General features: G+C 40.6%; 2 protein-coding genes across 2 annotated transcripts in view; both read right to left on the bottom strand.

Moving 5' to 3' along the window:
- LOC129431233 (B-cell receptor CD22-like) overlaps window positions 1-13,388 on the bottom strand; it is a 201,965-nt gene that overhangs the window by 50,488 nt on the left and 138,089 nt on the right. The gene's annotated exons all lie outside the window — the stretch shown is intronic.
- On the bottom strand, window positions 7,158-10,724 carry LOC141369362 (uncharacterized). Its single transcript, XM_073875681.1, has 5 exons — window positions 10,609-10,724; window positions 9,919-10,029; window positions 8,506-8,618; window positions 8,159-8,409; window positions 7,158-7,423 (listed from the first exon to the last, which is right to left on the bottom strand). The coding sequence occupies exons 1-5, from the start codon at window positions 10,722-10,724 to the stop codon at window positions 7,331-7,333; spliced, it is 684 nt and encodes a 227-aa protein (XP_073731782.1). The 3' UTR covers window positions 7,158-7,330.

The raw sequence follows: 13,388 nt of genomic DNA, 5'->3' as shown, positions 1-13,388 counted from the left end.
ATAACTCCTCTCCTGGGGGCTCATGCGATTGCAGGGTCCATCGAATGAACACTTCGGGATCTTGCCGGAAGTAGTACACCAGGGGTGTCCAATATGACCAGTCGATCGCAAAGGCAATGCCGGTAGATCGCACATAAGTTAGCTGCTCCACGTGCGAAATCAGCATTATGGTCTTAGAGTAATTGTGAAACACGCATGTCTTTTTGAGTTGCTGTGTCTTTTTTCTCAAATGTGTTTTATAAATCTTATGCCAGGCCGCTGCAGCTCACAGCCGTCTAACTTCCGAAATTCACTAGGATGCGCATTCTTGCCTTCACGCAGGAGCCGATCCACGCGCACAGTGTGTGTCTGTGTGTGTGTGTGTGTGTGTGTGTGTGTACCTGGTAATTATCACGGGTTTCTGTGATGGTTGGGGTTAGGGAATGGGGTAGGTAAGGGGAATAGAATATACAGTTTGTACAGTATAAAATGCATTACGTCTATGGAATGTCCCCATTTTAAAAGTAGATCAAAGTCTGGACACCCCTGTAGTACACTAAAAAAATTTTCATTCAATTTACAAAATTTTTTAAGGTAAGCGGTTGCAATGAATTTAATTAAGCTACAATTAGACAAAAAAGATTAGTAAAGTAAAATAAAATAAAAAACTTTTGTTTAAATGTAGCTTAAATAAATTCATTGCAACCACTTACCTTAAAAAATTGAGTAAATTGAATGAATCATTTATTTCAGTGTAGGTCGTCCGGGTACTTTTGCCTACTGTACTGTTTTTGAAATACTATGAATTCAGACATAGGCCTACTACTTGCCTCGCCTACTGCTTTGTGCCTACTCATTCATCATGGAAGTAGGCGGTATCGGACTTTGGCATCATTACGTTTCAAATTGTGTCATTTACGGATGATCAATTAAGCTTGTAGGAGTCTGTATTTGTTTTGAATTTCAATAGCTTTGTCCGAAACAGCCCTCTCGTTCACTTATTCTTTATTCCCTATATAGGGGATGACAATTGAGTCCACTATATGGGGAAGATACTAATGAACATGAGTATGCGATTTCGGACACTCATGTAAATACCATGCGTCAGAGAGCTGTTGCAGAGATTCGTCATAAACCCTTTACACATCTGTGGCTTTATTTATTCAATTGAACTGTGAAATGGTAAAGTCTCCTTTCTTACTGTACTGTAAATGTTTATTGTATTAGTTGATCATAAAGAGAACAAAGCAGCTTGTCATATTTATTTTCTGTTGTTTATTTATTGTTACATGAAAATATTTAAATAAAAGATATTACAATTTTTTGTAGGAAATACAACAAGAACTAACAAAAATGTATAAATGTAATTTTTTGTGTTTACTGTCAGTATCCTTTAGCTGATTCCAGTTATGCGTTCGTTTCCCATTGTATCATGGTTGAGTGGGCGAAAGTTGTTCACTCAGGTTTTGGACACCACTACAAAATGGCTGACACCCGATATAGTTCACTATATAGTGGATAAGGAGTGGTTTCGGACACAACAAATATCTTTGATACAATATGTTTAATCTCAAACTACACTAATTTGGCACCCTAAACCTAAACATAGCTGAAGTAGGCTATTGTATCAACAATTATAGCTATAACAAAATCTGGCTTTTTGTTGCAGAACTTGAACTGTAGCATTTGGACTATGTTTATGTTTAGTTTTTTAGATGAAATGATATGATGACTGTACATTCACCTTTACTGAACATGCATGTGTTAAGCAGACTGAAAAGTGTTTCACTATGTCTCGTTTCTTGTATTAACTGTATTAACACATTTCTTTTTGGGAAGTTTTGAATGCATTTTCTAACTCACTATTGGTAATAACACAATGAAAACAAGAAGTTTATAGAATGCTTTTCAACACTTCTTTAAACTATGATGGTCTGAACCACATCCACAATGCTTAAAGCAGAAGCTGGTAGAATAGCATAAAAGAAAAATACATTTCTGTTTTGAGTCGAATTAACTGAATCAATTTAATATGAGACTTCAAACTAAATGAAAAGACAGATCTCTCTTTGTATGTATCCATGACAGGTATGGTATGGTGACCAAAACATAATTGTAGTACCTGTAGCAAAGCCAATAATTTTGTGTCAGTATTTAATAGGCAATAAAACTATAGTATTTAGTTCTTAGATACGCATTCTCATTTAGTTGCACATCAATAGCATGTGAGATACATATTACTTAACTTTCCATTTTAAAACTTTTTGCATTACTATTCATTTTTGTTTCCAAGCAACACTCAGTATATGCTCATTTCACAAGTGGTGAACCTACATCCTGTAACCACAGGAATAGCAATGGCATTTTTTTCAGTCATAGTACCCCTGCAGCACTGCAAGGATGTCAAAACCTAAAATGACGGCATGCATAAGGAGAAAAACCATTTGGTGCTTTTTTTCTCTTTTAACTCTTTGCAGGTAATTAGGACTGTAATTGGAACAGTAAGTTGTGATTGATTTCTGTAATATGTTGTATTTCTGAGTGAAATAGAATATCACATGAAGAAAATGGTATGCTTGGCCTGTGTTCCCTTTTGAGGGAGACGCAGTTGAAGTTGTACATCTCTCATACATCTCACTAGACCAGTCTGGAGAGGACACTGGCGCTGTTTGTTTGCCGCTTCTCCGCCGGCGATCTTTAATTATGCTTATGTTGTTTACATAATTTGTTTACATAATTTGAATGCATATTTTGCATATACGTTGTGCTATATACTTTGTGCTAGAGTTATTTTTATACCAGTGGAGAAGTGAGGTAGCTAGGCACATATCTGCTACAGACGAGTTCTAGCTCAGTATGGCATTCCGCTATTCCAGCTCGCAACTCCGACGACTTCGCAGTTTCGTAACCACACCTGGATTTAACATCTCCATCATCAAAGAACTTGGACTTCTTCGCCGCCCTCGTTACATTCATAGAGGCTCCGGTCGAAAATTCATCTTACACAACCAGCCAAGCTGCTCTGCTACAAACATCCCGTCTCTCTGGTCATCAGTCGCATGTTTGTCACGTCATCAGAGCGTTGCCACTCCAGTTACTTTCAACACTGGAAATATTGCGAGACCTCTGCACTCCAGTATGGGATCTCCGCACTTTCGGTTGGATACAGTTTATGCAGTGGAATCTAGTCTGCATGGAGTGGATTTTAAAGTTCTGTGTGGAGTGGATTTTAATGTTTTACAACCTGTACAGAGATTTACCCCACAGTCATTGATCAAATTCGAACTTTATAACACTCAATCCATCAATAATAAATCCACACTGATAGAAGAACACATCAGAGAGAATGGACTTGACTTCATGTGTCTGACAGAGACCTGGCATCAGCCAGAGGTTTACTCTGCAATAAATGAAGCCCGTCCCCCCGGCTACAGTTATTTGGAGGCAGCTCGTAGTACTGGCCGCGGTGGTGGCCTAGCGGTTATTTACCGACAGGACCAGGAGCTGTCCCCCATCGCGTTGCCTGCAACATCTTCCTGGGAGTGTCTAGCATTTAAATGTAAGCCCCCCTTTCCAATGACTGTTCTCCTTAAAGGAATAGTCTACTCATTTTAAATATTAAAATATGTTATTACCTTAACTAAGAATTGTTGGTGCATCCCTCTGTCGTCTGTGTGCGTGCACGTGGGAGCTGGGGCGCGCTGCGACGCTTGGATGGCATTTGGCTTGGCCCCATTCGTTCAATGGTGCCATTTGGAGATAAAGTTAGAAATGACCAAACACATCAACGTTTTTCCTATTTAAGACGAGTAGTTATACGAGCAAGTTTGGTGGTACAAAATAAAACGTATCGCTTTTCTAAGCGGATTTAAAGATACAATTTGTAAAATGCGCCGAAAGATGGCGCCAGATCAAACAAAAACAATGATGTTGTTTACTGACGCTCTGAAGCAGCGTGGAATTATGGGATTTGTAGTCTTTAACTTTAGCCATATCAGACGAGAACGAGAAATCACGTTGATGGATAAGGTAATTAAGTCTTATAAATGTTGCGTTTGATGACATCGTTTATTTCATTATGTAAGTTTATATGTGATGTTCAAAACGAAATTGTTAGTCATATTGATATTACAGTATTAGTCCAAATTCGATGGTAAACACAGCTCAGAATTAAGTTTTCAACTTACAATCTACAATGATTTTTCACATAATGTATTGACAGTACAAATCTTATTGTGAAGTGTCTTAAAATGACCATTTATATTGTTGTACAATACCTTTTGATGTGCATATCGTCCGCGGGAAGACGCGCTGATTACACTAATGTTGTGATCAATATAATAGCATACGTTTTTTGAAGGGTTACGAATCAAAACAACTCACCCATCGCGTAAAACACAAGCAGGATCAGAATCTCACAATACCTTTGATGTGCATATCGTCCGCGGGAAGACGCGCTGATTACAATCTACACACTAATGTTGTGATCAATATAATAGCATACGTTTTTTGAAGGGTTACGAATCAAAACAACTCACCCATCGCGTAAAACACAAGCAGGATCAGAATCTCGGTCTAGTTAAATGTTGTCGTGAAGCTCTCTCTATCCAGATAATGCAACACCAAATTGATCCTCCCTCGTTTTGTTCCAAACTCTTCTTGGGTCGTTTGGTTGGCCCGTACGCTTACAGGAGCTGACACAACCAGCGGCAGACGGTACAGAGATATCCATAAGTCCATAAGCAAGCGCATAGTTCCGCATTTGTCCACGACACTGGCTGCGTCCGAAACCTCAAGACTGTGAGGACTGTGAGGACTTGTGGCCTTGCTCCCTCATGAGGACATGACTTCGGCCTCGGAGGCCTGAAGGCCGCTCAGAGAAAGGCTTTCCGACGCACTTCAAAGGCAGCGTGTTTGAAATATAAACAGAGAGCGCCTTTGTGATAACTAATCACATATTTGAAAACTACAATACTAATTTCTCGCTAGAAATGAAATTAAAATGCTTAAAAAGTGAAAATATACGTTTATTTTTACTAAATTTGTGCTCCAGCCGCTTCCTTGGCCGCCATTTTATTTTTTCGAGCTCGACCAGTGTTCTCATGTGGGTTACGTCAGTAAAGGCGGTTACAAAGGGTCACATGGATATTAACGTCATTGACAGGAGACTGCACTGCCCCGTGTCAATGTTTTGAATGGAAATTTTCTCACGATTTACAAGTAGTTGAAAACATTACAGATATTGATAGTAATCAGCTGGACAAAATATATAACACTGGCCTAGTGGTTTTTGGAAATTTTACTGCAAATATCTTACAAATTGCACCTTTAAAAGAGGAACTACATTTTATGGCGTAATAGCACTTTTGGGAGTACTTCGTATTTATAAAGTTAAAAGTTAAATCCTTTATTTTCCTAATTAATACAAACAGTACAACATAAAGTCAAAGTGAAAACAGAAATGCCCTTTAAATGTAATCTTTTTGACTAGGACATTCGCTGAGTTTGCACTGTATAAGCTAAGATGTGAAGCAAAGGTTAAATTAAGAAGTCATCAGATTTTATGCTAGCCAATCTTTGGAAAAGTTACTGGAAACAGGAAACAGTCGCTATGTTGGGTACACTCCAGTGAGAGGACAGACTAATGCCAAGTTCAGACTGCACGATTTTATGATATTGACTCGCCGACAGGTTTTGAGAAATCGCAGACAAATGCCCAAAATCACAGGCAAACCGGTGCTCGTGCACGCGAGTGAAAATCACACAGTGTTAATTATGAAACACGCAATCTGAGAGAATCGCCTACGAGTCGGCGACACCCATGAGATATCTGGCATGCTAGATATCTGAACCTGTCAGTGATTCAAAATCATGTCGTGGGAAATGTGTTCTGACTGAAAATGACATCAATGATGACCTACAGCAATTGAGAGAGCAACATACAGGGCAGCTGAAAGTTCAGGGAGGAGTTATGATCCCAGTCTCACGTTCTTGCACGCGTGACCTTTTGTTTGTGAGACGTAGTTTGCGGACGACAAAGTTGTCAGCGATTCTTCCTATGTTAAAGTGATGCAGTGTGAAACCCACTGTCCTCCATACATTATGCAGTGTGAAAACAGCAGTCACTGAATGCTACCCCAGATAGTCAGGCAGTATGAAAAGATCTGTGACCCGACAGTCTGCAGTCTGAACTCGGCATAAGGGTGTGCTCACGCTATGCCTACCGTACCCAAGTACATTTGTACAGTTTGTTTGGCTAGTGTGTGCTGAAATGTATCAAATACCATCACAGCATGGGAGGGCAAAAAATAGGCAGTGGTTAAAACCACATAACCGCCCTCCGCTAGACATCCGTGCTTCTCTTTTTTCAAATCTTAAGAGTTGGTAAAAATGACTCAACTTTTTTTACTTTCTGTATTCCACAACAGCTTAGTTTATTAGAAACGCAAGCAAATATGCGTGTCATGTTAAAAACAGCAAGGATTCTGGGGTGTGTTTCCCAAACAACGACGTAACTCGTTGCTGAATCAACATAGTACGATGCATAGTTGGAGAAACTAACTACCTTGTCAAGGCTGTTTCCCGAAAACATAGTAACTTTGTCGCACATTCATCATTTGAACAATGTTGGTTTAACGACATAGTTTATGATGTCACGTGAGAGGTGAAGTACTAATTACAGTTTTTTACAATCACTTTGCCACTATTTTCAGAACCTTGATGTCATTTTTTACAACTTTAGATAGAAAACTCAAAACAGTTATCACTTGTAACATAGTTATCACTTTGATCATTGGTTGTGAGTTTTGTGTCTAGAGTTGTGAAAAATGACATAAAGGTTCTGAAAATAGTAGCAAAGTGATTGTAAAAAACTGTAATAACAAGGAACGATGCTTCTAACAACAGGTTAGAAGAGCTGTCGTTCAAACCACACAAGTTTGCGATGCAGCTTGCGAATGTTCGTTTAAACTATGGTTTCAGGAAACACCAAATCGTTGAACTTTGTCAGTAACGACGAAACTTACGACAGTAGTTGGCTAACGATGTTTTCGGGAAACGCCCCCCTGAACTTTAGTGGTCTATTTAAAACAGCTACATTTATATTCACAAACCTCCACGCAGTGCAGGCCTTTATGAAGAGATAAATACATTTTATTAAGAAAAAATAACTGGTTTTCTTTACCATTTTGTGCAATATGTATGATTGTAATAAAAAAGTTGGTTTATTCTTGATAACCTATAAAAAGTACATGTAAGTAAAATGACATTCAATAAATATAAAATTATATAGCCAATCTCATATAAGCACTCAATAACGCTTTTAACCATAAAGGTCATTTTGAAATGTTTGTTATATTTGATTAAAATTACTAATAACAGAAGCAGGGTTGAGCCTCGATAATTGTGCACACTTCAGCTCATCTTCCAGCACCATCGTGAATATCTAAAACAGAAGAGAAAGAGGTAGAGGTCAGAAAACTGGAAACTCCATTACCCAGAATGGCTCGGTTTTAATATATTGCATCTGTACATTGTTTTAGTGCAGGGGTGTTAAACATACGGCTGAACACGGCCCACAAAGGTGTCCAATTTGGTCCGCATGATGATTTCTACAGTATTATTAAATATGCAAAATACATATTTTTAAAACCCTTTCAGGCGGGTGTCTAGTTCATTTTCAATAGGAGAGACATGTAAACTATTTAAAAGAAGGTATAGACAGTTTCAGCAGCAACATCATAAACAAACAGCTTTTGTGAACAAAACGCAACTTCTGGTAGACTTCCACAAAGAATCAGTAAGAAGTCATTTTATAGTAGTTTATTTCTGATAACAAGAGAAATAAATAACATGTAAATTCCTTCAATCATATATCATATCTAACTCGTGTCAACTGTCACACTGTTACAAACGTTACTTAAAAAACATCAATGTATACAATGTTAGGTCCTACAGGTCCTTCAATTTTTGCCTGGCTGCCGAATTTCACACAGTTGTAATCCATACTCGTTGTCTCCCCTCATCTTTAGCAAACCAAAATATTTTATTTATGACAAGGTATTTGTTTAGCCATTAGCCAGACCGCTGGCGACTTCCGATTGGGCAATGCAGTGGAGGAGAGAGACATAAATAGTGCACCAAATACACAGGGAGAGAGTCGATTTCCGGGCGAACTCACTTCCGCCATGGGCACAACCACAACACGGTCCTTCTGAAGAGTCCGCGAGCCCCGTTGATCCGGCAAATGCTTGGAGCGAGCGGAAAGAGTGCGGGGCCATGAAGGATGAAAGGAGGGAGTCGTCGTTGTTGGGGAAGTGTGGAAATCGTCTTGTTCATTGTTTTGTTCCATTGTTGGTGGATGTTGAAGCGGGCGTTGTGGCAAGCGGTGTTGATGTGTTGAAGTGGGCGAGTAGGAATCGAAGAGAGGATCTGTTGGAGGAAAGAGGACGAAGAAACAAGTTATGGAAACAGGTTTGGAAGAGAATAAATCTTATTGAAGCGGTACATTCTCACTTGTGTGTATACCTCTGCAACGAAGGCCACAGCGAAGCACGATCTCCGGTGGAGAGTTTGCATAGTTGAGTGACTTCTTGGAGGATCGCTGAAGGAAGGAGAACGACACAGAAGGGGAGAAATAACTGTCAACAAGACTGTGAGTACCAGTGATCTACTTATTTATCCTGAAAGCTTTGGAGGAACAAACAATCACTATTCGTGCGGAGTGTGTTGTTGTGCAGTGGCCCTACCGTGGAAAGGAAGCCGGTGGGTGAGCCAGTGGATTGTAGGACATTACATTACATTATAACTTTATAAGATGATTTTATGTAGAAAACAGTAAACCACACATTTTACAGGCAGAGTCAAAATGATCTAGTGCAGTGGTCTCCAACATGGTGCCCGTTGCCCGCTGTCTGTGAGTTGTCCTCAAAAGCACATTCCAAAAATAGGCTCAATTTTAATATTTATTTATTTCATATTTTTATATAAGCTTGGCTTCTTTAATGTGTAATGATAAAACATATCAACCAATAAAATAAAATAAAACTAAAAGTTTCAGTGAACTATATAAAAAAGAAGCCCTCCATTGTGTTTTATCCATTGCTCAAAAATAGGTTGGAGACCCCTGATTTAGTGTATATGAAGCCAAAGGTTTTTAGGTTATGGTTTATTCACACTATATAATGTATGTTTAATCACTTTCTCTGAAAAAGAAAACAAACCAGTAAATAAATTTACATTTGCACAATAAATCATCTTAGCTACAGAAATGATAGGTCTCTAAATAAATACTGATAATAGTGGTCAAAAGTAATAGGTCTTTATTATTAAATTGCTGTCAAAAAAAATTAAATAGCTGGTTGGCTTGTACAGTATGTTTGGTGTGAAATTAGTGCGATAGGAGGTTCATATCTCATATTATTTCATGAGGCCTAAAACTGCTAGTGTTTATAAAACCTACTTAAATGTATTCATATAACTAAGGAATAGTCTTGGGTTAATCTAAACCCTGTCTGGAAAACCATCCCATAGAACATTTAGCAGATTGTCACATTTAATACTTGTTGTTATATTTCCCATTACAAAAAAACATATTAATAGTACCACCCCACTGCCACTATCTAGCATTTTCATTTACTAAATGATTGTTCTCATTACATGTGTATTCCAAGGAAATGTGAATGGTTTATGAATGATTTTGGCATTAATAAGGTATAATACTGTTCATTCAAATTGTATTTTGCATTCAAACGAATCCTGCTCTCTAGCGCCTCACTTTTCCAAATGCGTGTTGCAACTACAGTAGCCGTTATTAACTAACTGATCTCCTTCCTGATCGTAACTTCCTTGGTTTTTCCTTTATGTACATGTGGCGCCCTCCTCGACTCCTGGAGGCAAACAGAACACACAATTAATAGGGGATTTAAATCCAGTTGTCACCTGTACGTTGAGGCCCTCCCTTGTCGGAGCCTGGCGTTGACTAAGGCCGTGCCTTGCCGGGAGAGATGGATCCTTTCTCCTGTTCCTCGGAGGTACTCCCTTCGCCGTTTCCTGTGATCACAAAACAATTAGAGACTTCTTAATCCTGGTTCTCTCTCCAGGTGACGCAGGTATACTGTAAGGGGTTTACAGGCATACAGAGGGAGTAGGACTCTCGGTTCGTTCTAAGGGTTCAGGCCTTCAGTTGACCAGCGTGCTATGTGGGACTCTCAGACGTGACGGGTAAGTATAACTCTTAGCTTCAGTTTCAGGTTTTCAACTGGGCCTGCTACGTGGGACCCTCGGACGTGACAGGTAAGTGTAACTCTTAGCTTCAATTTCAGGTTTTCAAATGGGCGGCACACTACGTGGGACTCTCGGACGTGACAGGTAAGGGTAACTCTTAGCTTCAATTTCAGGTTTTCAACTGGGTGGCACACTACGTGGGACTCTTGGACGTGACAGGTAAGTGTAACTCTTAGCTTCAATTTCAGGTTTTCAACTGGGCTGCACACTACGTGGGACTCTCGGAAGTGACAGGTAAGTGCCACTCTTAGCTTCAATTTCAGGTTTTCAACATATACGTAAAGGTTTCTCACACTACCCACTGTCTTCTTTCGCAGCATTGAGGAGTAAGGAGAGGAACTGTACGTCATCTGACCAGAGGACCAGAACGGGTGGCTAGGTGTGAACTCGTTCTCTGCCCTGTCCGAGGAGGGTCTCAGGTGTACCTTTTTCACAGTGGACAACAGTTGCTCCTGCCACATACAACAGCGTTGGTTAGGTAAGTATGACTCTGAATTTCTCTTCTAGACCGTTTATAGCTCAATACAGTATCAATGCAACACTTCTTTCACTGTACTCACGGTTTTTCCTTGGCGGCGAAATACATGCAAACCATTGGGGATAATAAGGTAGATCCGCGATGGTACCACCGCTTCAACACTTCCACAAGCCTACTCACACGGTACTTTAACCGGACCTGGGGTAAGGATGAATGGCAAAGGACACAGCACTACACGGCAGCACTCTGGTGCACACACATCATTTCAGCACACTTACCCACAGCAGCCCACACTCTTTTGTGACATAAAAGGCCAATTTTCTCACATCCGATCCAGCTCGGTATCGGGAGAAAGCCGTTGGAGCCCGTCACGGTGAGTGGGATGAAGTTCGTCCGCCCCCTGGTCGCGCTCTGCCAGGCGCTTCCTGATTTGCCACGCCCACCAGCTCCGTTCTTCTACGGTGAGCCACTACAACATAAGACTCCAGACCTTTCCACACAATGGTGAGTTTTCCCTTCAATAATTTACTTGATACAAACAATGCATGTACCCACAACCTTCGTCTTGGCCTCTCTTTCCACAGCTCCCGGGTTCCTCCTTCCGTCACGCGGTCCTTCTATCACCTGATCTCTTCCGGCTTGGCTGTATATGGTTTCCCCACAGCGTTTACCACATCCAACACTTCGGGTAAGAAAGGGTTGTATCACACTCTCAGTAGCTTCTTTGGAAACTCTCCCGGCGAAACGCCGATCTTCTTCGATACTCCAACGTGTCCTTACTTCTATATTCAGCCTGTCCCTTCAGTCCTCACCCAAAATGCCGCCGCTTAGTCCACACGCCGCCTCGCTGTGCATTCACACGACCACAATCGACCCCTTCCTGGTTTCCTGACGCTGCTTTTTTCCTTCTAGCTTGCCCATTTGGTCCAATGGGCTTTTGCCGCGTCATCGCACACACCTGGCGTGTATTTCGCCCTGATTACCATTGCTAGGGGTTACCCGGAAGTGCCGGTGTTTGCGGAAGTTGGTCCGGGCGGAACTTTCCCTCGTCGCTTTGGTTCCGCTTGTTCGTCACTTGTGACATGTTTGCGTGGTTTATGGTTCAAAAAAGCTTTATTTTTCACAGACTGTACATTGTTTTAGCACCTCTAAGTCCTGCCCATCTGTGATAGGTCGTTTTGTACAAAGCTCATCATTCTTAGAAAGCGCAGTGTGAACCGATTGGGCAGCTATCCAATGTGTTGTGATTAGCCCAATACCTCAATTAAGTAAACGGAAGTGTGACGCTCCTTGCAAAGTTTTGAAAGATGAGCTCTTAAAGCAATAGTGCAAGCCAGGAGATAAAATATCATCTTTACTACCTTATCAATACGAGCCTGAATCTGACCCAGAAAACACTGATGGCTAATTAAGCTGATTGATCAACTTTACCAGAGCCATGTGAGCAGAAATGAAAGCGTCAGCGTAAGTTCTACCAGGAAGACTCTAATACCACGTCATTCATTCATAAAATCGGCTTACCAATCACAGCTCAATGCCGACTATTTAAACGCTGAACTAACACTCTCTCCTGCTGCCCGTAGGTGTCGTAGCTGAAGTTCGTTTGCTTGATGCTTAGTGCAAACCAAACGTTTTCAAAGCGATTGTTACTCGTACCAAGCAGAATCGGATGTCAAAACGCTCGCCCTTCCTCTGCTTATTTGTGAATTCGGTATGTTTACTCGGCCCGCAATGTTTTCGTGCCAATTTAACCTTTTCCCAGGATCTCTCATCCACGATATGCTACTCGTCTCATTTGCCGCTCGTTCTCACAGACTGCAACACAAGGTTACGGTAGGCGTGTTTGACCAGTCCCTTCGAACGCAACTCATATTTGCCAAAGACCCTTATTTAGGGAAGCTCGCAAACTTGGCACAAAAACGCAAGGAATGAGGCCGTTTCATTTTAATGAACAGATTAAAATGCAATGCAGTCCTGTTAAGCGTAAACTGTAATCGACCATAGCAACTCACTGGACGCTTGCACAGGTGTCACTGATGATTGCCTGTGAAGTTCGGCCGCAACAGGTGTCACTGATCATATTGATTGCCTGAGGAGTTACGGTTCATGGTAAACACCGAAGGGTGATGTCTTCCTAACAAAAATATCTTTGTCTTCTCATCTAAACAAGAGTCACCACACGAAGGCTCTGTAAAGCAAAGATATATTTTTTTTATGGCATTATTCCTCCTGAAAGGCGATCGCGTCTCAACAGCACGGCATTAACGCGTGAGTAAGTTAACATCAAAAAGACCCGAACGCAACTGTCTTAATTATCTGTGCGTGTTTGTTGTAAACAAATTGTGAAAAATGCGTAAACGACAAAATGGTGTAAAATCATATGTGTCTGCCTAAGAAACAAGGTAAGGTCACTGCTTTACATAATTTTCCTGAATATGTATATCCTATACAACCTTCCCGATATGTGCCTACCTGTTCCTACCAATTTAAGGGACATATTAAATGTTTCCTACTGTATTTGTCAGTTATTGCAGTCTTTGACCAAAATATACGTGATGTCTTATTTTAGTTGTTAATGTCATTTTCAATGTCACTGTTAACATCACTATGCAGCCTGCTCAATACTGACGATAGGCCACATTGGCAT

This window comes from Misgurnus anguillicaudatus, chromosome 13 (assembly GCF_027580225.2).
Source record: "Misgurnus anguillicaudatus chromosome 13, ASM2758022v2, whole genome shotgun sequence".
Taxonomy (NCBI): domain Eukaryota; kingdom Metazoa; phylum Chordata; class Actinopteri; order Cypriniformes; family Cobitidae; genus Misgurnus; species Misgurnus anguillicaudatus.
This window is presented reverse-complemented; position numbering and strand designations above follow the sequence as displayed.

Bases quoted from the DNA above. Each gene is read 5' to 3' on its own strand.
- LOC141369362 (XM_073875681.1), bottom strand. From the start codon at position 10,724: ATGTGGCAGGAGCAACTGTTGTCCACTGTGAAAAAGGTACACCTGAGA. The intron at 8,619-9,918 runs GTGACAACTGGA...TCTTGTTGACAG, and splicing joins GGGAGGGCCTCAACGTACAG to TTATTTCTCCCCTTCTGTGT. The intron at 8,410-8,505 runs GTATACACACAA...TTCCTCCAACAG, and splicing joins CTGTGGCCTTCGTTGCAGAG to ATCCTCTCTTCGATTCCTAC.